This window comes from Hyla sarda, chromosome 1, assembly GCF_029499605.1.
Source record: "Hyla sarda isolate aHylSar1 chromosome 1, aHylSar1.hap1, whole genome shotgun sequence".
NCBI lineage: Eukaryota > Metazoa > Chordata > Amphibia > Anura > Hylidae > Hyla > Hyla sarda.
Window position 1 is genome coordinate 157,570,306 of NC_079189.1, and position 25,852 is coordinate 157,596,157.

The 25,852-nt window shown below is 42.9% G+C and overlaps 1 protein-coding gene across 1 annotated transcript in view; it reads right to left on the bottom strand.

The window, feature by feature from the left end:
- Nucleotides 1–264: 264 nt before the first annotated feature.
- The window catches only part of NAA15 (N-alpha-acetyltransferase 15, NatA auxiliary subunit), a 56,030-nt gene continuing 30,442 nt past the window's right edge, over nt 265–25,852 (bottom strand). Inside the window, exons 6-20 of the mRNA XM_056563202.1 lie at nt 25,693–25,846; nt 25,385–25,504; nt 21,738–21,833; nt 21,530–21,636; nt 20,853–20,925; nt 20,217–20,386; nt 19,415–19,567; nt 17,755–17,883; nt 16,524–16,737; nt 8,795–8,988; nt 8,578–8,686; nt 8,065–8,163; nt 4,621–4,764; nt 3,321–3,418; nt 265–1,094 (exon numbers count right to left, since the gene is read on the bottom strand). Coding sequence (XP_056419177.1) covers nt 894–1,094; nt 3,321–3,418; nt 4,621–4,764; nt 8,065–8,163; nt 8,578–8,686; nt 8,795–8,988; nt 16,524–16,737; nt 17,755–17,883; nt 19,415–19,567; nt 20,217–20,386; nt 20,853–20,925; nt 21,530–21,636; nt 21,738–21,833; nt 25,385–25,504; nt 25,693–25,846 — 2,061 coding nt within the window. The 3' untranslated portion in view covers nt 265–893. The remainder of the gene's footprint in view (nt 1,095–3,320; nt 3,419–4,620; nt 4,765–8,064; nt 8,164–8,577; nt 8,687–8,794; nt 8,989–16,523; nt 16,738–17,754; nt 17,884–19,414; nt 19,568–20,216; nt 20,387–20,852; nt 20,926–21,529; nt 21,637–21,737; nt 21,834–25,384; nt 25,505–25,692; nt 25,847–25,852) is intronic.

Consider the following 25,852-nt stretch of genomic DNA (forward strand, 5'->3'; position numbering starts at 1 on the left):
CATTCAGTTGGTGTCACAACACAGTGCATAATTTCTTTTGGTACTTGCAATACAGTTCTGACATGTTTGGCAAAAAAAAAAGTTAAAAATTGTTGGGCGGGACCTAGATGTCATCTCAAACAGTAAATTTCATAACTCAAGTTCTCGCAAATAGGTTATTCTAAAATTGACAAAAATTGTAAAAAAAAAAAGAAAGAAAAAACATCTTGTGTAAGCACAAATTAGGTATCCAGAGAATGTCACCGTGTTGCATTTTGCTGTAAGTCCTTAGGTTCTCAAGATACTCACTTTATTATATAACATGTAGATCACACTTCCATTCTATCAGCAAACTGCATTTCATGTGGAGTATTTCAGATAGCCTAGCCCAGAGTATCTCTTGTGCCAATAATAAAAAAAAAAGAAGAATCCAGTGCTAAAACAGCAACCTGACCCTGTGCAACGTCTGAGGCGTCTGCAGAACTCAGTTTATGCTGCAGGCCCCTCTGACATTATTGGCAGCGTGCTGTCTGAGATCAGTGATCTCTCATTAAAGGGGGTTAAGATAATATTTCTGCCACACACCTGCTCGGACCACTGTAACACCCTCTTACGGTGCCCATAAATTATTCATTTAAAAAACAGCATTTTATTCACCTTTTATTCCCTCTTCAAATTTTAGCAGCAAAAGGTTAATTTTAAGAACTCGCTCCACCCATATCCTGTCTTACATTGTATGTTTTTCTGCAGCAGGATATAGAACATTAAAAAAAAAAAAAAAGTAAAACAATCTTTAAAGGCAACAACTCTTTTACTCCTTTCAATCTCCACATAAGTTACAGAGCAATACAGCAGGTGCGTGACAAAAATATTAGATTGTTGATATGGTCCAATGTCTGTTCGATATCAGCTGTTCACATTTCGTTTGCCAGTTCCTCTGGTTCGGCAGAACTATCTCCATTAATTGTGATACTCATGTCATCCTCATATCCAGGCGGCATGAAAGCTAAAGCATAAGGGTACAGCTTGTGGCAGCTTGCTCTGTAAGACTCAGCAACTTCTTTGTTGTCTCCTAAGCTGCCATCACGTAAGGCTTCTAGCACCTCAGTGCACGTCTGCAAAAACAGTAAAATAAAAGTTCACACATTAAAGAAAGGAAAAAAACTGGCACTGCTGTATATTCAAGCAATACACTTTTGAGCCATAACAGTGCTGAATGGGGCAACAGCCACCAATATTTAGCACTATAGTGGAGGCGCTCCAGCCCCATAGAAAGCACAACATCCAGGGAAATAGAATTGAAAGAGGCTGCACTCACCATCTCTTCTAGAAAGTGCTTTATCCAATTTATCTAGGAGTACATATAGCGGGTGCAAGTGAGAAGCAACAACATGTTTCACGCTACCGGTGCATCATCTTGCTGCTAAGTCTGATGCGCAGGAAGAGCAAAACACATGTTGTTGCTTCTCATGTGCACCCGCTGTATGTACTCCTAGATGGACTGAAAGTAAAATAAAAGTACATCACACAATGCAAGGTCTACATACCTGTACATCAACTCCAATTTTCTACCTCGTTTCTGATTGATCCTACTGATACCACCATTGTTTTCACTAACCATCCACACAAATTAAAGGGGGCATCTAGCTGAATGAAACTGATGGCTTTTCCTGAGGATTAACCATCAATAAAAGGTCCAGGTTAATACTATGGAATCTTTGCCTGGAAATATTCTGGCTGGAAATTCCTAGGGCGGTCATTGCTGACTGACCCATCAATGATTCTCCTAGATGTTTTCTGCATGGATTTTGCTGAAAGAATAAACTAGATCATTCCTTCGGCAACGGAATTTCAGTGGTGGAAGCTCAGCCACTACAATTCTGTAGTGTATACTGTACAGCAGTATTTCAAAAGCGGAATTACGCTCAGAAATTCTGTAGTGTGAACCCAGCCATAGAGTGGTAGGAGTCTGATGCATGACACCTCAGACAATCACAAGTTTAAAGATGGCACAGCGCTTGTGTGAATGCTGCATCCTCTTCTATGATTATTGTTCTTGGTCCTTTCATTGACATACAATTTGTAGCAGAGGTGCAACGTACTGCAGCACTGTCCTGTCTTTGAATGGGGAAATGCTACAGTACAGGGAGCACCCCTGCTACTAAAAGTACGAAAATGCAAGGATGAGCAACAGTAAACAATGAAGTGACCTCTTCAAACAGCTGACTTGACAAGGATCTGACTCCTGAGACTAGGCTGGATAACCCCTTTATCTCTACAGTGCTAACATGTTACAATCAATGGAGATCTGCTTCATTGATTCGAACATTTAGGGGGAGGACTTCTCAAAACCTGTGCAGAGGAAAAGTTGACCAGTTGCCCATTTCAACCAATGAGATTGCTTCTTCATTTTTTAAAAGGCTGCAGCAAAATGGAAAAAAATAAATAAATCGCTGATTGGTTGCTATGGGCAACAGGTCAACATTTCCTCTGCATAGGTTTTGAGAAATCTCTCTCTTAGTCTGTTAATACAATAAAATTTATGTATTAAGGGGATACTCTGTCCCTAGAAATTTTATCCCCTATCCAAAGGAACTCTCCCGCAGCACCCCCGTCATCTGGTGCACGGAGTGAACTTCGCTCCTTGACTGATGACTGGCGATGCAGGGACCGGAGGATCGTAACGGCCACCACGCCCCCTCCCATAGACTTTAATTGAGGGGGCGGGGCTGTGACGTGATCCTCCCACCTCTGCATCACCAGTCATCAGTTATTGAGGGAAGCTCGCTCCGTGCATCAGATGACGGGGGTGCTGCAGGAAAGATGGGGGGGGGGGGGGGGGGAAGATGTCTAGGGGCAGAATACCCCTTTAAACATTGAGTTCCGAAAGCATTGTGCAGGCTTCCGTGTTCACACCCGCCATCTCATGACATCACGCTCCATTATGTGACGTTGCGCCCCTTCCCATGAACTTTCAATGAGGGGGCAGGCCATGATGTCACATAACGGAGCGTGACGTCACAAGGGGGCGGGCGTGAACACGGAAGTTCAGAACTCAATGTTCCAGATGCTGGGTAGCGGAGTAACCCTTAAATAGTGGGAAAAAAATCAGAGCCAATCGCTATGTATGTGCAATTTTAGTGTAGGTTCCTTACTTGGCCCAAACAAGGAATGAATAGAATAAAAAAAAACATAAGAGGAAATGTATAGAATACAGCTTCAAACATCAAATCTTTATAGAAACCACTCCCAGCTTTGGTGGAACAAGAAGGTAACCCACTTAAATGATATATTAATTACTGCATTATATAGACAGAATATAGGGAGAACAGATTATTTACCTGGAGACTTCTGTTTGTGAGTGATTCATCCAATGCAATTGCCAACTCCACCGCTCGTTTCTGACTAGGAGGATCCAGATAATACATCATTTTGGCAGCTGTAAAATGAGAAAAACCCTTATAAATAGGCACAAGCATGTACAAATATAATTATCTGTGTTTTTTTTTTTTTTTTTTTTTTACACTTTATAAGTCCAGCCAGGCTCGATCAATGACAGAGCCACAGGACAGCAAGGAACAGAGGTAAGCCTTCTGGCTACCTCTATAGTGGATCACCGACCACCCCACTAGCCCACCAGGGAGCATACACATGTCCCTTTAGACGCTGCAGTCAGCTTTGACAGTGGCAATCTAAAGGGTTAATAGCCAGCTGTGGCGATCGCTGCATGCTGGCTATTATCGCTGGCCCCCGGCTACTGAGAACAGCCAGGTGCTGCAGAGTATGGAGCGGGCACGAGTCGGGAGCCTTCTCCATACAGACTGCTGAGCGCCGCACTGGGCACTAGTAACCATGGAATATTTTGTGAGATGTTTCCGCCAATCCAATATGGCTGCAACAAAAAAAAAAAAAAAAGTTGCGCGAAAATGAATTTTCACATATTTTCAAAGCAGCACAAGAGACCTTTGAAAACGTGAGGAGGAAAAAAAAAGGTGTGAATAATATCGCTGAAACAGGAATTACAGCAGTTTTTGTGAATCTCTACCAAGGTTTGGAATAACAGCAGAATAAACAATGTTCATTCCTCCGGAATCCATTAGTAAAAGCCCATTAATTCTGGCTAAATTCAGCTGAAAATGAGCAGAATTCTTCATCATTCCGGCTACATTTCACTAAGAACAAAATTTCTTTGCTGAATTCTATAGTGTGGGTCTACCCTAATAGACACTCACAAAGGAAGGATAGCATATAGTGTACTTGGGCTCCTACTAAGTGACAAAAGTGGGGGGGGGGGGCCTATTTCTATTGCTTAATGCCCTACAGCCACAGACTGGACAGTTCCATATAGAGGAATTCTTAATAGACTTCTCACAGTTCTGAATGCAATAGGAGGCAAAGTACTAGGTGTGATGTACACAAACCTGTGTATATGAATGTAGTCAAATCGCCTCATTGCTAGGCAGCCATGCTTTTGAGCCAGCTCTGCAGAATTTGCCCGTCATCATCACCACATAAGGCTGCGTTCCCACAAGCTGATAATGTTGCCAGAATTATCAGCAACACTGTGGTGCTATTGGTGAACATGTGTGTGTGGTTTCAGCAACATGTGTTCACCAGAATATGGTAAAACTGAGAACCTACCTGATAATCTGTGTGGTATTGAGCCAATATTCTCTTTCAAGAAAGCATTATTGAAGTTTGCAGGACTGGTTTCACCAAAATGTCTGTTCATCTCTTGTTTTAACACTGTTCTAACGGATTCATTTAGTTCTTTGCTCTCGGATACTGTCGGAGGATAGAAAGAGAAAATGTTGACATTACTTATTTCCTATTAGATCCCATATTGGCCCATATTTTCAATCTGCCTGAAACACAAAAGGTCTGGTTTTCCCCATAACAACCAGTCACAGCTTTCATATCTTTACCGGCTCTGGCTACACGAAAGCTGACGATAATTTGCTCAGCTGAGTCGCCGGGGTACAGAATGAGCATTGATCAGTATACCCCTCCTTGGGGTAACCCCTTACTCCCTGAGCTGCTAGACTTACCCTATGCATTCAAATGGAAGGCAGTTTGAGTACATTATGTGGGAGATGTATGTTCTGGCAACATTATTAAATCTTTCCAGTAGTTACGAGACCGAACAGACCTTCCTCACGCTCACCACCTACCCTCTCTACGGCCCAGTCACGCTCTGCGTTCACACTTCCCTGAGGCTTACTTTACATGAAATGATTTCCAGCTCTCATCCCTGGGGAAGAAAAGTATCTATCTCCATTATATATGCTGATCTCATGCATTTTAGATTACAAAGGGAGACCACTAGGACTCACTTGGACACAAGGGGGGGGGGGGGGGGGAGATCTCAGCTGAACAGTAGAATCTGTCCCTGGCTACACCTCCTTCGACCTCTCCTAATCATTCATAGTTACATAGTGTATTAGGATGAAAAAAAGACCAGAGTCAATCAAGTTAACCTATATCACAGTATAAATGCACAACCGCATTTGGGATTGAGCACCTCCAGCCATTTGAGACCACGTTTTTTGTTGTTTGTTTAAATTTTATACTTGGAGGTGTGTAAACTCCATATGTAATGCACCTTGAATATCTTCAAGGCAGCATTAAGGTAGCACCTGTGAGGCCAGGCACCCATATTAGCCAACTCAGGTGGGGCTTGCAGCTTGCCTCCCTCCTCCCATTGCATGTGTGCTCAGTCACGCTGGAGGGTATCTGGGAGGAAGTTGTGAGTCGACCGAATGCTGCTGTAATTGCCCACTGGCCCGTTTTGCTTATCAAGCACAGGTAGGATTAGCGTTAGGTCCTGCGCCATTTTGAGAAACCTTGGCGTTGGTGTGCGGGCTCTGGTGTGTCCTTCATACAAGGATATTCTGGCGAATGTCTCAATTTTAACATCAGTGTTGAGGGATAGCCAATGTCATTGTATACATCTACCACAGTAGTGTACCCACATTCCTGTTTTGCATTAACCTATATCACTATTGTGTCCCTACTGTGTCGATCCTGAGGAAGGCTAAAAAACCCTTAAGAGACTGACTCAAAACAGACAACAAATACACACCCAAGGAACGCATGGGGCTTCATGGGACCCGTACAGTTGAACTTTGTTATGTCTTTGCAGCTCCGATGTTTACCTCCTATATTTACCACCTGTATCTGCTATAGCTGGTGGTATTTAATACAATTTTTTTTTTTACTTATATTTAGGATTTTCTTGTATTTAGCTGTATTTTACTACTTTAGCTTGTATACTGGGAAATTCTGGTTTACAATTATAGCACTAGGCACTTTATTTCTTTGTCTGTGGTGATATAGGGGAAGATTATCAGAACCTGTCCAGAGAAAAAGTTGCCGAGTTGCCCATAGCAACCAATCATATCCCTTCTTTCATTTTTGCAAAGGCCTCTGAAAAATGAAAGAAGCGATCTGATTGGTTGCTATGGGCAAACCAGCAACTTTTCCTCTGGACAATTTTTGATAAATCTCCCCCATAGTTTTTATACTATTGTTTTTATTGATAGAGTTCTCTTTACAAGGGAAGGAGCTGTTATACTCTATACTTTTGTTGTACAAGTGATACAGGGAGTGACGAGTATTGTCTCCTTATGTTGTAGGGTAGCGCCAAGGAGCTCTTTTAACCCCTTCCCTCTTAGGCGATTTTTCATTTTTGCACTTTAGTTTTTCCCTCCTCACCTTCTAAAAATCATAACACTTTCAATTTTCCACCTAAAAATCCATATGAGGGCTTGTTCTTTGCACCAAAAACTTTACTTTGTAATACCATTCACTACAAAAACTACGGCAAAACCAGAAAGAAATTATTTGTGAGGCAAAACTGGAAAAAAAAAAAAAAAAAAGCCATTTTGTAATTTTTAGCGGCTTCCGTTTCTACGCAGTGTAGTTTTAGGTAAAAATTACACCTTAAATTTATTCTGTAGGTCCATACGGTTACAGGGATACCCAATTTATATAGGTTTGATTTTATTTGCGGCAAGGGGTTAAATGTTTTTAAATGTGATGTCTTTTTTGTTGTTGCTTAATAAATGACATTATTTTTGCATGATTTGGGTGTGCATTGTCGAGTGCATTTTTGCTTTCTTTCTCCCTTGGTCAAAAATACATCCTCCATAGATCTTATCACACTATGCATAGACTACATCATTTTCTAGCCAGATTTTCCTGATGTGTCTCCCAAATGTCTCTCTCAGTCGGGCAGCTTTTTTTATTTGTTATGGTTGTGCCGAAAGTTACTGGTTTCAAGTGCTTAAATTGGACAACATGGGTTTCCCAATGCTGGATGACCCAAAAGACATTTTTATTATATTTTGATCCTGAGCAATTCCATAGAATATGCTAGATGTTCACCAAGCTTGTAAATTGGATGGCCTGCAGGTCTCCCACTGGGAGAGACTGGACACAGGCTGTAAATATATATTTGCCTCTTAAGTGCCTAATATAAAACAAAAATGACTCCACAAATAAATTTCAGAATACCTGGGACCGTTGGGCTAACAACGCACACCATAGCCTCCACAGTTTAACTGGTTATGTCCTAGTACCAAATCCAGATTTGCTAGTCCTGTGAACCCCAGCTCCATCTTCCTCATCTGTGCTAAAACATAAATACTGTACTATTGTCCTCTATCTGTACGGTTTTTTCTCTCATTATACTGCATTCTTTCTTCTGACCCAATTGCCAGTTCCTCCTCTTTTGAACCCAGTGACTGTTGCGGAATAATTTGTTCTATTGTCTTTTCCAGACAATTAGAATGAGTGTACTAGTACCAGCTTCTTCTCACCAGCATTGGACACAATATGTGGCCATCTTGAAAGAGAACCAAAAGAACACCAGGGGGCGCCATAAAAAGGTTTCTAGACAGTTGCAACCTTAAATACAGATGTTTTGGGCGAGTGTAACACTGAACTATAGGACAACCCTTTAACCATGTGTACATAATTAGATGTATGTGGCATACTATAGGTGCATAGCAAAGATCCTTGTAAATATACTGCAGCAGGAAACATACCTGTATACAAGATACAATCGGAAGTTTACACACTTACCTGCACTAAAGAAACGGACCAAACACTGGTGGAGCCAAGGGTGATTTGGGTCTATGGCAAACGCTCTCTTCACAGATTGCAACATCAAAAGGAATTTTTCTTTAAAAAAAGAAAAAAAATTATAAAATAATTAGGAGACAGAAAAAAATTGGACCAGGGGGCAGGGAGTAAATGCCATGAACTAACAAAAATGACTGTTCCTGTGCTGCCAATCTGCTGGTCTCCTCATGCCTTTGTATAGTGCGCTGCAGAAATGAGAAACCTATACACCGTTCTGTACATAGCGGAGGCCAGTAATTGGCCTCAGTAGTGTCAGAGGAATATAGCACTGTCCTATGCCTGCAGTGACCACCAAAATGATGCTGGAAATGTGGGAATATATCAGGAGTCTATTTTTTTTTGCACCCCACACATACCTTCTCTGATCACTAAAAACCTATCTACGTTTAACATGCTGTATGCACAAAGTACTTTTCATTGTAAATATTTGAAGCCATAGACAGGTTTCATTACCTTTCCTGAAGTAAATTTCAAAGGCATATAGATGTGTTTCTATTTTGTTCTTCACCAAGTTCTTCAGAGGTGTTAAAAATTTAATAGCCTCTTCCAAAGGACTGTCAACCTGTTGTACAGATAGACCATTTATATCAGCTACTTATTCTCTTCATTTTTCTTCAAGAGATAAAATAAACAAAAAACTAAACACACTCCAAAACCATAATGGCAATACCTTGGCCAGCTTTTCAGGAATAAGCTCTTCTTTTGGGCCACCAATTTCCTCATCATCATCCTCCTTCTTCTTCTTCTGGTTTCTCTGCTGCTTCTCCTTTTCAGCATTCTTCTTCTCCTCTTCTAGTTGAGCTTTCTTCTGTGCTCTCCTCTGTTTGTTGCGCAGCTTCTTCAGTTCTTTGTCAGACATATTGGCTACAGCAGGCATAAGAAATAAGTAAAGCACATAAATAATACTAATATAACAAATCTGACAATGGCCACAGTATCAACCACTTAACCAAATACTACAGTCAAACCACGACCATCTTTATACTTGCCTATTCTGACAGTACAAATAGTTTTTCACCAGTAAAAATTTTACATTAGGTAAAAAGTTCATGGGGCAAATTTACCATTGTGTCTGTGCCTAGAGACAGAGTTAAAACGGCTCTTAGATTTTGGCGTACAATATTGGCACCAAGTAAGCCAAACCAACTGTTGGTATAAAAAAGATAGACAAGTCTAAAGTTGGATAACAGTTAACATACAGAGTGTAAGAAATCTGGAGTATCCGAAAACTGTAAGTTTATGCTGTCTTACCCATCATCGGTAAATCTGCTCCAGTGTATACAAAGACTATGCTGCCAGTTCATGGAGTTAGGTCACTCAAGGGATGTTAAAGGGGTTATCCAGGAAATTTTTATATATTAGAGATAGATATATCTCAACTGGCTCCAGAAAGTTAAACAGATTTGTAAATTACTTCTATTAAAAAAAATCTTAATCCTTTCAGTACTTATGAGCTGCTAAAGTTGAGTTCTTTTCTGTCTAAGTGCTCTCTGATGACACCTGTCTCGGGAACTGTCCAGAATAGAAGCAAATCCCCATAGCAAACCTATTCTGCTCTGTGCAGTTCCTGAGACAGGCAGAGATGTCAGCAGAGAGAGCACTGTTGTCAGACAGAAAAGAACAACTCCAATTCAGAAGCTGATAATTATTGGAAGGATTAAGATTTTTTTAATAGAAGTAATTTACAAATCTGTTTAACTTTCTGGAGCCAGTTGATATAAAAAAAAAAAAAAAGTTTTTTCCTGGAATACTCCTTTAAGATTCCACGCAATAACCACACTACATGTCCACAAGGCAGCTATAAAAAGGCAGTATAGCTGCTTGTTTGTTATATGTTTTATTTGGTGGCTTTTTATTGCATTTGTAAAAGAAGAGATCGGGCTCACAGCATTCATAAAATTTTTTAGTATATACAGTGGAATGTATACAGAGTTTAGGAAAAGATGAATAATGTTTTTTTCCTAGTCTAATAAATAATTAGAGCTAATATCTTATCAAAAAGTGATCGCAGGGGGTCCAACCGCTGTGACTCCACCATGAGCTCTAGCTCTATGGAGTTGTCAAAGAATTGTTGGGACTGTGCTCAGCTCTCTTAACCCCTTAATGACACAGCACATTATGACCTTAAGGACCAGAGCATTTTTTTTGCACTTCTGACCACTGTTACTTTAAGCATTAATAACTCTGGAATACTTTTCCTAATCATTCTGAATCAGAGATAGTTTTTTCGTGACATATTCTACTTTATGTTAGTGGTAAATTTTTGTCGATACTTGCATCATTTCTTGGTGAAAAATTCCAAAATTTCATGAAAGATTTCAAAATTTTACATTTTTCGAGATTTGAAGCTCTCTGCTTGTAAGGAAAATAGACATACCAAATAAATTATATATTGATTCACATGTACAATATGTCTACTTTATGTTTGCATCATAAAGTTGACATGTTTTTACTTTTGGAAGACATCAGAGGGCTTCAAAGTTTAGCAGCAATTTTCAAATTTGTAACAAAATTTTCAAAATCGGAATTTTTCAGAGACCAGTTCAGTTTTGAAGTGGATTTGAAGGGTCTTCATATTAGAAATACCCCATAAATTACCCCATTATAAAAACTGCACCCCCCAAAGTATTCAAACTGTAGCCCTCCAGATGTTTCTAGGCAACAACTCACCAGCTTCCGTAGTCTGCACCAGGGAGCCGCACCTCATCGCCAGCCGCTGCCGGTAAGTGACCGCCGGTCACAGCACAGTTCCGCCTTAAAGAAGCCATCTGACTGGCTGCTATAGGCAACTGCTCTACTTTTCTTCAGCAAAGATATTGATAAAGCTCCCCATCTTCCGCATGGCTTAGTGGAAAAAGGGATCAAAGCCATGGCATACAGTAAGCTAAAAAGTGGTCTAAACTTACACTGAGAGAGTCTAAAGATCAGTCATTGTGATAAATCTGATGCAGTGTAAACCTACACAGTATAAAAAAAAAGTTGATTTTTTGGCTGACATTTATCAGTCTTTAGACTTTTTTTGGGTCTAGAAAAGGAGCAAAAAAGGCGCAAGCAGGGTTTATACATTTCTGCTGATTTTAAGTTGCAATCCACTGATTTTGGCAATAGACATGATATTGAAGGGTTTTATGAACTGTGCCTTTTTGTGAAACTTACTTCACTTACACCTACAATAATAAATGCCGGCCTTTATGCTTACTGTAAAATCTCTTTCTGGGGGGGGGGGGGGGGGGACGCACACACAGAGACCGTGGGTATATCTAGCTGACACTAGGCATACAAAAAGAAAGTTGGCCCCTCCTGGCAGGATATACCCTGCATACTGGCTGAGCTACGCAGTTTAGTCCCAAAGCAGTAGGAGAGGACAGACAGAAAAAGAAAACCAGCAGGTGTCTGAGGGAACCAGACAAAAAGAACCAAAACACAACCCTCTCGGACCGAAAACCGAACCATAACCACAAACAAATGGTTGGATGCCGTTTCCCTCAATGGATCCACCGAGAAAGATTTTACGGGAAAAAAAAAAAATCTATTCTCAGGCGTCTCCATTAGGGGACACAGAGACCGTGGGACGTACCAAAGAAGTCCCTGGGGTGGGAAAAATACCCAAAACAGAATCAGGCATAAGACTGAGCCACAGCCGCTTGCAACATCTTGCGACCCAAACCGGCGTCCGCGGATGCTAAAGTGTGCACTTGGTAGAACTTGGTGAAAGTATGCAAGGATGACCAGGTGGCCTCCTTGCAGACTTGTAAGGCCCAAGCCCTGTGGCATAGCGCCCAAGAAGTCCCAACGGAACGCAAGGAATGTGCAGTGACCCGAAAAGGTGGGACCTTCCCATTACGCCGGTACGATTTCGAGATACTGGAACGGATCCACCGCGAGATGGTCACCTTGGAAGCCGGAAGACCCTTGCGACAACCCTCTGGAATCACAAAGAAGGCGTCACCCTGCCGGAAAGAGGAGGTGACAAAGATAGATTCGGACAGCTCAAACCACATCCAGACAATGGATGGAATGCTCCTTTGAGTTGGATGGAGCTGGACAAAATGAAGGGAGAACGATCTCCTTGTCCTGATGAAGGACCAAGAAGGGAAAGCGACAAGTGAGCAGCCAGCTCGGAAACCGTCCTAATGGAGGTAATGGCAATGAGGAAAGTGACCTTCCAATAAAGAACGCTAAGAGAAGCATCGCGTGAGTTTCGAACTGAGCCCCCCTCAAGGCACACCAGGTTGAGATCCCAAGGAGGGGTGGGAGACTGGTATGGCGGAGACGCATGGAAGGTTCAAATGTGAGGGTTGGAAGCCAACTGACGCTGAAAGAATAGAAGGCGCCAACACTTGACCCTTAAGGGAGCTGAGCGCCAATCGCTGATCCAGACCGGATTGCAAGAAAGCAAGAAGGTGCAGGAAGAAAAAGACAACCGTGGAGATGGACTGAGCGTCACACCACCGATAATAAGCCCGCCAAGTGCGGTGGTAAATCATAGCGGAGGAAGGCTGACGAGCCCGAAGCATGGTGCGAATCACCCCGGAAGAAAATCCCCAAGCTCTCAAAACCGTGGTTTAAACTGCCACGCCGTCAAATGCAGCGACAGTAAATTGGGGTGGCAGGACCCTGGGAGAGCAGGTCAAGGCGAACTGGAAGACGCAGGGGTACGTCGGCAACCAGCCGAATTAAGTCAACACACCACGCGCGCACCTGGGCCAGTCTGGGGCCACCAGAATGGTGGAAAAGCCCTCCGCCTTGAGTTTCCTCAGAACCCTGGGAAGGAGAGGGAGAGGCAGAAAGAGGTAAGGAAGACTGAAGGACGACCAAGGGATGAGTGCGTCCACCGCAAGAGCCATAGTGTCTCATGACTTTGCGACAAAGCAAGGGACCTGTTGTGGCGAGACGCGAAGAGGTCCATGTCCAGATCTGTGCAAACACCCCCAGAAGTAGAGACCACTCCCCCAGATCCGGGGAGGAGCAGCTGAGAAAGTCCGTTTCCCAATTCTCTACACCTGGAATGTGGATCGCGGAGTGAGCAAGAACCAGAGTCTCGGCCCGAAGCAGAATCCTGGAGACCTCCTCCATCGTCGAGTGAACCACCCTGACAATTGAGATATGCCCCCCCGTGGCGTTGTCTGATTGGACTTGAACAGGATAACCCTGTAGTAGAATATCTCTGTGGAGGAGGCAGAGAAAGATGGCACGGAGCTCCAGAAGATTGATGGGGAGGTGAGCCTTCTGAGGGGACCAACAACCCTGGACCGTTAGGTCCTGAAACACACCTCCCCAACCCAGGAGACTCACATCGGTCGCGACGACCTGCCAGTGGAGGGGAAGAAATGACCGCCCCTGGAGAAGGAGAGGAGAGTGGAGCCACCACAGAAGAGAGACGAACGGAGGGGGGCAGTAGAATCCGGCGATCCAGAGTGGACGGTGACTTGATCCACCGGAACAAGATGGCCAGCTGAAGAGGGCGATAGCGGAACTGGGCGAAAGGGACCACCTCCATGGCTGCCATCATCCGGCCCAGTATCTCCATGCAGAAGCGAAACAAGAGGGGAACCGTAGGCGACGGACACCCTCTTGCTGGGAACGCCGCTTGTCCAACGGAAGACAAACATGGGCAGCCGTCATGTAAAAAAGGAGACCCAGAAAGACAAGGGACTGGGAGGGAGAAAGATTGGACTTTTCCAACCGAAGGCGGACAGAGCCTGTACAGTGAGATGAAGACTCTCTAAGTTTCCCAAAGGATGGCAATCCCCGCCGCCATGAACTTGGTAAAAACCCTGGGAGCTGCAGCTAGGCCAAAAGCAAGAGCCACGAACTGGACATGACCCACAGGGACAGCGAAGCGGAGGAAATCATTTTATCTAGGAGTTTCCCAAAGAGCCGAGTAGCGGAAAAAGGCTACTCTGTTAGAGATTTCTTCGAAGCAGCATCTGCATTCCATGCCTTCAGCCACACGGAGCAACGAATTGCAAACAAGTTACCTGAGGCAAATGCCGTGCATCGGGTTGACGAGCGAGGTCTGCCAAGTCCTCCCGAAGGGCACCTGACAGGATTCCCTGCCAAAGCTGAGAAGCCCAAACCGAAACTGCCTTGGACACCCAAGCGGAAGCGAATGTGGGTAGCAAGGACAAACCTGCTGCTTCAAAGGCAAATTTCACCAAGTTCTCGATCTTCTTGTCCGCCAGATCCTTAAAGGATGCTGCGTCTGCCAGAGGCAGGGTAGTAGATTTGGACAGACGAGAAACTGGAGGATCTACTGCAGGTGGCGCTTTCCACTTGGAAACCAGATCCAGAGGAAAGGGAAATTGAGCTTGAATCTTCTTGGTTCCCTGGAAACGTTTGTCCGGATGCTTCCAAACCGCGTCCAGTAAGGTGTCAAATTCAGCATGGGAACTAAAAGCCTTGGGGGAACGCCGAGAGTGGCGAAAAGAAACTTCTGGATCAGGATTCGAAGTTCTTGGGTCGTCCAGATGAAAAGTGTCCCTGATGGCTGAAACCAAGATGTCCACCATATCAGACGCGGCAGAGTGGTCCTCATGATCCGAGGTGGATTCCAACCAGTCATCCGCTACTTCCACTGGAGAGAGGAAGCATGCAGTGGTAGCCTTAGACTTGGGTGCGCAAGACCTAGAATGAGAAGTCGGGGACCTGGGATGGTAACCGGGGGAGCAGCCCCTAGAGTGGGGGTGCTGCCGGTGAGCTGGTGAGGAGGGGCGTGACCTATAGGAAGAATGTCTATCCCGAACACGCGACTCTGGAGAAGAGTCTGGTTAAATTACTTTAGGGCACTTGTGAGTGCTGGGAGTAGGGGTCAGGAGAGACCGAGCAGGACTCCCTGGGGTTCGTGTGCAGAGAAGACCGCTCCAAGGCCGAAGCTACTGATCTGGAGACCCTAGCCAGGTTGGAGATTGACTGGGAAAGGGAGAAAACCCACTCTGGGGAAGGGGTGGACACTGCGCGTTCCGGAGGGACATCCTGAGAAGAAGGCACAGGGGGGATGGAGCACGTGGTGGAGCAGGCGGGACAGGTGGACTCAGTGAAGCCACCGGGCATTTTGGTCTTGCAGCCCACACAAGAATAGTAGGTGACCAAGGCTGCAGTCGCCTGTCTGGGGGGGGGATTCAGGTTTGGGTTCGGACAAAGCTCTTAGTGAGAAGTAGTCAGCTGTGACCCTTGACTGGAACTAGGAAGCAGGCTGTGGCTGTGCTGTATCCTGGCTGGAGCTGAAGAGGTAGGTAGCAGCTGAGTCTGCAGGCAAGCAGGCAGAGAGAAGGGGGAGGTGGACCCAGGTACAGGGCAGTCACAGTACCAAAACTGCGTCCTATTGGTGCCAGAGAGGGAGGCACCCAGGAATTGCAAAAGCGCAAAAAAATTATTGGCCGCAAAAGAGAGGAGGGCCGCAGAATACAGGAAGTGGGTGGAGCCAAGTCCCGGCACAGGCCGCAGCCTCAATTAATATGCACCCTGCAGTGCGTACATGCCCGAGAAGCGAGAGAAAGCTAAAGTAAAAGCGCCCCGGCCTCAGTCGAGCTGACAGAGGCTGCGGGCGGGTGCTGGAGTGCTGAAAACTCTAGTAAGCAGTGCCGGCGGTAGGGGGAGGTTGCCCCGCTTCCCCCCCCCCCCCCCCAACATGTGCATAGAGGAAGAATACACAGAGGCTGAAAACCCCTAGAATTAATAAAAGGTAGCCATCACCCCCAGGAAAATACCCCTAGGGCCCTAGGTAATAGGGGACCCCCAGAGGAAGATGGAGAGGTGCTGTGGCGGGAAGGAGGGGGGGGGGGGGGGGGAGGAAGGCTTGAGGAAGGAGAGGGACATACTCACCTTAATCCGCCATACTCCCCATGTCTTCAGCCAGCTATAGTCACCTGCATCATGTCTGGCTGAGACAGTGGGACAAGCAGGGAAGGTAGGGGGAACCGGACCAAAGGTACAACCCCGCAAGGCACTGGCCGTTGGTGGGAAGGTGTTAACGGTGTATACTCTAAGCCCTGTGCACCCTTAGTTGCATATGGGGAAACGCCATGGTCCTGAACCCCAACCAAAAAAAGAGAAAATAAAAAGGAGAAAGAACCTACAAACAGGCCCTAGCTATAAAATAAAAAAGAAGACCAGCTCTGGAGAACTCCAGAGTCTGCCTCCTACTGACACTAAGCTAAAACTGATTAGCTTAGAGTCATTAGGCGGGGTATATACTGCCAGGAGGGGCTGACTTTCTTTTTTGTATGCCTAGTGGCAGTAAGATATATCCACGGTCTCTTGGTGCCCCAATGGAGAAGACTAAGAAATACAAAGTTTAACAGTATAAGTAAAAACCTGATACCTTTTGTTACGCTTCTGTGATATATGTTAGATTTTACTAAACATAGTGAAGTGGCACATGAAAACTCTGCACATACCAGTGTCTGCCTCAAGCTCCTTATTCTCATCTGTTAAGGGGTTGTCATGAAGCTTCAGGTAAATTTCTATTGCGATCCGTGCTGCTTTGAAGTAAAACGGATGTTGTCGAAGTACATCTTCTAATTTTAGCAAGTCCACATATGACCTAAGTGTAATTTTCCTCATACAGTAGGTGTGAAAATCAAACTGATCGTCTGTGATCTCCACAAAATGCTGAAACAAGAAAAGACAAATACATAATGTTACTGTGAAGTCAATCTTACTGAATATTGTTTGTAGTGTGTCATTTTGCATTATGCTACTAAAAAGATGCTACTGCCATTAGGGAATACAGCTGCCATAAAGGCAACAATGTTTAGGTACTTGGTACATGTCAAAGTAACGTCTACATGAAAATTCAAAAACGGTGATGATTTATCAAAACCTGTATAAAGGAAAAGTGGAGCAGTTGCCCATAGCAACCAGGTTGCTGCTTTCATTTTTTACAGGCTTTTTAAGAATAAAAGAAGCAATCTGGTCAACACTTCCTCTGCACAGGTATTTGTAATTAACCCCCAATTTTTCCTAGCAAAAAAACTGTCCAGAGACTTTGCTTGTGCCAGCTTCCCCTACTTCATAAGTTCTGGGGCCAGCTTTTCCCAGGTACGTGACACACATAAACTAGGCCACACACATGACAGTACACAGGATCCAGCAGACCAGACACTTTCTTTTATTGCTCCTTGTGATTCCAACAGATATAAGCAGCCAAGTACATTTTACCCATCTTTTAGATTCCTATGTTCTCACAGCTTGAGAAAGAGTTTTCTTTTAAAACCAAAATGCAGTTAAGTGTTCACATAGAGCTATTTAGATGTGCACTGCCACTCCAATCCTTGTCTGTGACATAGCTGTACTCAACTTTCTTTGCAAGTTCCATAGACAGTGAATGCATTGGCAGTGCACAGATGAGACAACCGCTTCATATGGCAGATTTGGGATCCCATTCTCTAGTTTGCCAAGAGTACCAGAGGACCTGTAGTCCAACATATTCCCTTATCCTGTGAATGGAGGATAAGTGTTGGCTTAGTACCTGCTATGTGTTTCTATAAAGAGATACAAAAATAAAAAACATTTTCAGTAAACTTGGAATGGAATACATATGTGCTGTTTCAAAGCAGACCGCTGCATGCACGTCTCCAGTACTGTATACATACTATTCTAAATATTACAATATTTAGGAGGACTTACTCTTTCAATCTCATGGCATTTCTTAAGTGCTTCACCAAACTTGTTCATAGATCGGTATGCTTGTGCACACTCAGTCTGGAACCACATACACTGCATCTCATTCAGGTTTTCGACAGCAGATGTTCCCTCCTGCAAAAAATAAATGACATTTTCTAAACAACATTTAAACTTAATAGATTCTACAGCAGTACCTAGTTAAATGGTACATACAGCAATAGTTGTGTTTTGCTTTTACAATCTATTTACTTTAAAAAGGGTTATCTATCCTATATACATATACTGATACGTATACATAGAAACATAGAATGTGTCGGCAGATAAGAGCCATTCGGTTCATCTAGTCTGTCCAATATTCTGGATACTATGAAAAGTCCCTGTCCTTCTTATATGAAGGATAGCCTTATGCCTATGCATCCACTACTCTCTCAGTAACTTCCTGATATTACTGCATAAACCTTTGCCTCTCTCATTTAAAACTATGTCCTCTTGTGGTAGTTTTCCTTCTTTTAAATATTCTCTCCTCCTTTATTGTGTTGATTCCCTTTATGTATTTAAAACTTTGTATCATAGCCCCTCTGTGTCGTCTTTCTTCCAAGCTTTACATGTTAAGGTCCTTTAACCTTTCCTAGTAAGTCATATCCTGTAGTCTATGTACTAGTTTAGAAGCTCTTATCTAAACTCTCTCCTTAGTATCTATATCCTTCTGGAGATACGGTCTCCAGTACAATACTCCAAGTGAGGTCTCACCAGTGTTCTGTACAGCGGCATGAGCACTTCTCTCTTTTTACTGCTAATACCTCTCCCTATACACCCAGGCATTCTTGTAGCATTTCAAGCTGCTCTATTACATTGTCTTCTTACCTATAATGACCCCTAAATCCCTTTCATCAGATACTGAGGTCAGGACTGTATCACATATTCTATACTGTGCCCTTGGGTTTCTATGCCCCAGTTGCATTATATTGCACTTATCCACATCACCCTTTAGTTGCCAGAGTTCTAACAATTCTTCTAGTTTACCTAAATCCTTTTCCATTTGGTGTATACCTCCAGTAACATCAACCCTGTTACAAATCTTTGTGTCATCAGCAAAAAGACCAATACCTTACCATCCAGACCTTCTGCAATATCACTGATAAAGATATTAAACACCATGGGTCCCAGTACAGATCCCTGGGGTACCCCACTGGTAACAAGACCAGTCCAATAAGACTATATAAGAAACTTACTAATATTGTGTTCCTTGCTGAAATACACTTCGAATATAAACTTACATTTATCCAGAAAACCCCAAAAGAACTACAAACATTGTTTTGTACTTTAATCATGTTTACTCTCCCCTTGCCTCCCTTGAAGTACAAAATAACACTAAGTCTGTGACCAATTCTCATCAGCACTTTTAAAACAACATACAGAGAGCTTGAAATATGCAAAATGGCAGCACTTCTAAAACCATAGCCATATTTTACAGGGTCTTTTTAGGAGAATGTTTAGGAAAGAGGGAGAGTGTGCGTAAGCTAAATGGCAATACTGGGGATTATTATGTTGGAAAAACTTAAGAGGGATGATCCAGGTCAACATCCAGGTCTTTTGGCATTGGATAAACCTTGTAATGACTGTAAAAGGAAATAATATTTTTTGGGAACCAGAAAATACACACCCTTGTAAACTTTGAGCACATTTCCTCTGCTTCTTTTATCATATTGGCTTTTAGCATGTACTTTGCGCATTTTGAGTTGATAAACCTATCTGCTGTGTCCAGAGCCTGTGCCTCGTCCATCCACCGTGCAGCCTCTTTGATGTTACCAGCATGCTAAAAAATTAGACAGAAACCACATTACTGGAAAATAATAGAACAGATTTTTTTGTGTGCGTATTTTTATACAATAGAACATCTACTAGACAACTATGTGTTAATGTAGAGATGCCAGTAATTTGTTTGATGCACTTAAATAGTGTGTAGGTCATCCATCTCATCATTGAGTACTTCATGTATCATACAACTGGCATCACATAAAAGCCAAATCTGTGTGCAAATAAAACTATACAGCCACCCCCTCATGGGTGCTTGTGGACATGAACTGGTGTTTGAACCTACCCCTGCATCCGCAAGTTGGTCCTTTTTTAACCCAGTGCTTTCCCAAAAATATGCACCATTATATTCTGGAAACATTACCAATGTACTTGACATAAATAAACACCATGGAGGAGATTCGTCAAGACCTGTGCTGTGGAAAAGTTGCTGAGTTGTCCATAGCAACCAATCAGATTACTTTCATATTACAGAGGCCTTTTCAAAAAATGAAAGAAGCGATCTGAACTTTTCATCTGCACAGGTTTTGATGAATCTCCCCCTTTATGTCTAATAAATCAGAACATGAAATTATAAAAAGGTACCAACATAAGCTGTTTATTTTATGTTGAGTATATAGAGCTTGTTAGAATGAAGCTTATTTACATACCTTGTAGATTTTAGCTTTCACAAGGAAGAGTTCTATCAGGGTCGGTGTGCTCTCTATGGCAGCATTTATGTATTCCAAGGCTAAAGAAGGTTGCCCAATCTTGTCATAGTGCTGAGCCAAGTAGTACTGAACCCACAGTAATGTGGTTGGAGGTTCTTCTTTACCATCATCTAGTGGAAAAAGAAACAACTTCACAAAATTACAAAAGATTTTCCATTTTACTGTTCGTAAGGAGTCATTCTGTCAGATAAAACCTAAAAAGGTTAAAGCATGTTCTTGGCATGCATGGCCATATAGCAACATCGTAAAAACCTTGCCTGAAAGCATTTTCCCTTAGATACTGACCACCTGCTGTGCAGAAAACTGCGGCAGAGCCCAAACCTAGAGACATCCCATAACATTACCAGGATGCAACTACCCTATAAAGGGATTACATTGTATGGCTGTATTTAAATATATGCTAGGATAGGAGCTGGTTTTAGCCACAGACTATTGTTCAGAAGGCATTGTGTTTGAAATGTTTTGCATGAAAAGGCCCAGAAACTGTAATGATCCTGGATACGTTAATATGTATTTTGCCCAAGGTCCTATTTACTTAAAAGTGTAGTAGAAACAAGTTACATAAAAGATACAAACCGTTTATGTTGAACAGCCGGCAACTTTTTAATGATGTATCGTAACCCACTACAAGGTCTTCAATAATCTCCACCTAAGAAACATTACAAACATGTGGACAGGCAATAAGCAGGGCTGCAGTTGTCCAATAGAAAACTGACAAATCATTCACACTACAACAATGTTTGTAACTGAACTAAACAAATAAATATATTAAGAATTTGGACATTTCACATAAGGTTGAAATAAACCTATCCAGAGGAAAGGGGTTACTAGCTTATCGTCTAGGTCTGACCACTAGGACCCACACAGATCATGAGAACAAGGACCGCTTGTCCAATAAATGAATAGAATCATAGCAAGCATGTATAGCCCCATTCCATTTACTTTCTGTAAGACTTCCGAACATAGCCGGTTCCAACAGACAATGAAGTACTGGCTGAACATGCATGCCATCATACCATTTACTTTGGGCACAAGGGATCTCCATTCTCATTATCAGTGAGGGTCCCTGTGGTCAGACCCTCACCCATCAGCTAGTTATCTCCTATCCTGTGGAGAGGAGATAAATCTTTAATGGGGAATAATTTCACATGAATTATGACAAAAAGGGAAGAACCATCTTACTATCACTTCTGATATCATATTCCAGAGACTTAGCCCCATTCTATAAACCTTACACATTTAATAGTACTTACCTTCTCTTTGTCACTATACAGTGATCGCAAAGTATTGAAGACAGGAGGGCATCCTTTGCTGAAGTTCATCCTCAAATACTTATCCAGACAGACTCTAAATTTTTCACCTAAAAAATTTCTAAGTTATTAACTCAAAAATTACAGTTATTTTAAGGAACCAAAATCTATAGGAAATTAGCCGTGAGAAAAGATAGGCCATGTGAGTCACCTGTTAAGAAGTTCAAAGGCAACCGTCTTGGCACCAAACCCCTGGGATACTTCGTCCAACTGTCCTCATAAATCTTTAACCTTTCTTCCATAGTGGCTACATAAAGGAATTAAGGGATATTGTGTTTAGAAAATGTATGCATTGAAGTTAGAGTTGCAGTTTTGTGCAGTGTGTTTCTATTGCAAAAGGGAAACAATAAAGACTTCATGTAAGAACTGCCCAAGCAGTACCAAAATTGTGTTTTCCATTTTAACAATTCAAGAAGATATTCCTGCAACAAGCTACCTAAAAATACCTAGAGGCTAATGCTATAGAAAAAGTATTTTGTTCCTGCGCGGCACAAGAGCTACATGCTGCAGACTCTCCTTAAAGGGGTACTCTGGCGCTTAACATCTTATCCCCAATCAAAAGGATAGGGGATAAGATGTTAGATCACAGCACCCCCGTTTTTCAGCTGCACAGAACGGGAATCACTCTGTGGATGATAATGTGCAGAGCAGGGGACGTAGCATCATGATGTCACGGCTCCACCCCCTCAATACAAGTCTATGGGTGGGGGCTTGATGCCACCACGGGGCGGAGCCGTGTTGTCACAATACTCCGTCCTGTCGCTCTGTGCAGCTGAAAAACGGGGGTGCTGCAGGAGAGATCACGGGGGTCCCCAGCGGCAGGACTTCTTATCTCCATCCTTTTGATAGGGGATAAGATGTTTAGCGCCCCTTTAAACTGGTGATGGCCATGCATGGTCATTGTAAATGTATTGCAATGTTTACAGGTACATTCACATGGTGCCAGCAAGGTGTGGAGTTTCTGCAAAGGATCTGCTGTTGTAAAATCCTTTTTATATGAGCTATTTCTCATCCACATACTTTTAAGGCAATACTCCTTTGTGTCTAAAATTCATAATAAATGTAGTGGAAGTCTTTTTTTTTTGCTCAAGTTGCACTACAATTATAGCGCATTTGTAATATTAAATGTGGGCCAATTAATAGCATTTCTACGTACACTTAAAGTTCTTGCAATGAAGTAGATTGGAAACTCTGCAGTCTAAGTGCTTTTTCACATAAGCATATTTTGTTTCAAACTCACAGCAGATTTCCAGTTGCGAGTTTGAAAGGGACGGACTCTCCGCCGGCTGTCCACAACTGATTTTCAGCAGCAGAATCTCCACTGCGGAAAGTCCGCCGCAGACCCCATTGAAGTCAATTCAGCATTAGGCCTGCAGTATAACACCTGCAGGTGCTCCTCACAGCAGGACATATTAGAAAATGTTTATTGTGTAAGCCAATGCATTCCTACACTAGTATGCTGATAGTTTGGTGGTAAACTGCTTAGTGCTCATGAGAAACAGCAGTACTATCAATGTGTGGACTACCGCCACATAGACTGCTCATTTCTCTGTAAAAATATCTACAAAAGAATGCTCAGTGAATGGATCTGAAATCAAATATGAGGCACTAAAAACTTGTATACTGGGATATCTTGATAACTTAAATACATTAGCATATACCAAAATAGCTCTTGGTAGATTGCTTTATAATGCTAGAAAATTAATAGCTTAATTTTGTAAAGACCTGAAACCTCCAACCAAAAAACTATTAGGAAGGTGGAGAAGGTGGTGGTTTGGGAGAAAGCTATATATGTAGAGGGGACTAGCAGACAAATTTAGTTTGATTTGGAACAAATAGATAACTAGACAGTAATGCTGGTCTGGGAACAGGAGAGAAGGAGGGGTCTTTGTTTTCTTGTGTTTTCTTTGTGGTACTTGAAACCCTCGGGCCACCAAGACAGTTGTTTATAAAAGCCCATAATAATATACTTTTACTGTATACTCAAATAGTTAATGTTTATGTTTGTCAAAAAGTATGATTTATATGTTTATTGCTTTAATATTTTGTAAGGTTATGCAATGATTAATAAAAAAGGGAAAAAAATATGAGGCACATGTAGATGCTGGCTATATTTATACAAGTTTCACATCAGGCATCTTATGAAGTTATTGCTCAGCACTTGTTGTTGCTGGCTGGATATATATAATACAAAAAGGTGTGTCACAGACCTCTCATTGGAAATGCAAAGTGCTCAGACACACACACACATATATATATATATATATATATATATATATATATATATATATATATATATATACATACACACACATACATATACACATATATACATATATATGTATGAGTGCCCACTGTTAGAAAGGTATCTCTAAAACAATTGTATGGCACTGGACGATGCTGGCATAGTACCCATTGTACATCTTATGCTGAGTATATGCCTGTAGCATAAGGATGCATATAGTAAAGAAGTAAACATGTTCTAATAGGTCCTGCTGTAATTATAGCATGCTAATGTTATACTTGCAAGAATTATTATTATTATTATTATTAGTTAAATTAACATTTTATTGAATTTTGGCAAAGAGATAATTTGGAGTCAAGGGGCTATACCGTATATACTCGAGTATAAGCAGAGTTTTTCAGCACCATTTTTCATGCTGAAAACACCCCACTTGGCTTATACTCAAGTGAACTCTTCGCCCTCAGTGGTCTTCCAGGGAGTTGTAGTTTTGAAACCTCTGGAGGTACGCAGGTTTAAGACCACTGTGGCCTTCGACATCATCCAGACCCCCCCCCCCCCCTCCCTTTAGTTTTGTACTCGCCTCCGCTCGGCGGGATGTTAGGGTGCGCTGGTCCGGGCCATCTGCGCTGCAGGGACCGTCCGGTGGGGAGGGATAGTCGTTCCGGGCTGTCCATCTTCACCGGGGGGGGGGGGGCCTCTTCTTCGCGCTTCGGGCCCGGAATAGTCACGTTGCCTTGACGACGACGCACAGGGACGTTCATAAGCAATGTCCTTGTGCGTCGTCTTCAAGACAACGTCTCTATTCCGGGCCCGAAGAAGAGGCTCCCCTCGGTGAAGATGGACAGCCCGGAACGACTATCCCTCCCCACCGGACGGTCCCTGCAGCACAGATGGCCCGGACCAGCGCACCCCAACGTCCCGCCGAGCAGAGGAGAGTACAAAGCTATAGGGGGTGAGGAGGGGAGGGGGTCTGGATGATGTCGAAGGCCGCAGTGGTCTTCAACCTGCGGACCTCCAGATGTTTCAAAACTACAACTCCCAGCATGCCCGGACAGCCGATGGCTGTCCGGGCATGCTGGGAGTTGTAGTTTTGCAACATCTGGAGGTCCGCAGGTTGAAGACCACTGTTAAATCGGACATTGACAAGCGGCGATGATGAAGGGGGTTGACGACGGGGGGTTGACGACGGGGGGATGACGACGAAGGGGGGGGATGATGACAGGGTGATGATGAAGGGGGGGGATGATGACAGGGTGATGATGAGGGTGTTAATGACGGGGGTCTGGATGATGTATTTCCCACCCTAGGCTTATAGTCGAGTCAATAACTTTTCCTGGGTTTTTGGGGTGAAATTAGGGGCCTCGGCTTATATTTGGGTCGGCTTATACTCGAGTATATACGGTATGAAGTTTGTGTGTTTTTGTTTTACCAAAGGGTCTCGAGCAAATTGAGTTTGTGCCTAGAATTTTTAGGAACGATTAAACAATTCATAACCTGTTTAACAACTGTATGTATACTCCTATGAATACAGTTCTAACCTTATATGACCTTACCAGGCTTAAGGGCATTTTCTAGACCCTTGTAATACGCCCAGTTCTCTGGGCTCCTGTCCAGCAAACATCGGTAGACATCTGCAGACTCATCAAAGCGGCCCAAGCGCAGAAACAATTCACCTGGATAGGAGAAAAAAAGTAAAATACACATAAATATTAAACTATATTGAAAGAGAGTTAGTACCATACATAATATCGATTAGAGTGAACTTTTTTAGTTGCAGCAAAACATGATAACCTTGCAGATCAACAATGGTCAAATATGTTTCGTGGCTGTATTTCCACAAACTGCTCACTATATATAGTACCTTTAGTTTCTTCCACTGCCAGCTTATCACAAATCTGTTTTTCATAGGTACAGAGGTGATCCAGTGCCTCCTTGTAGAGCTCAGCTTCTCTGAGAACCTGGTTCTGATAGAGCAGCAGCTCACTATATTCATAGTCAACTTTGTCTGGAGAAGTCTGAGA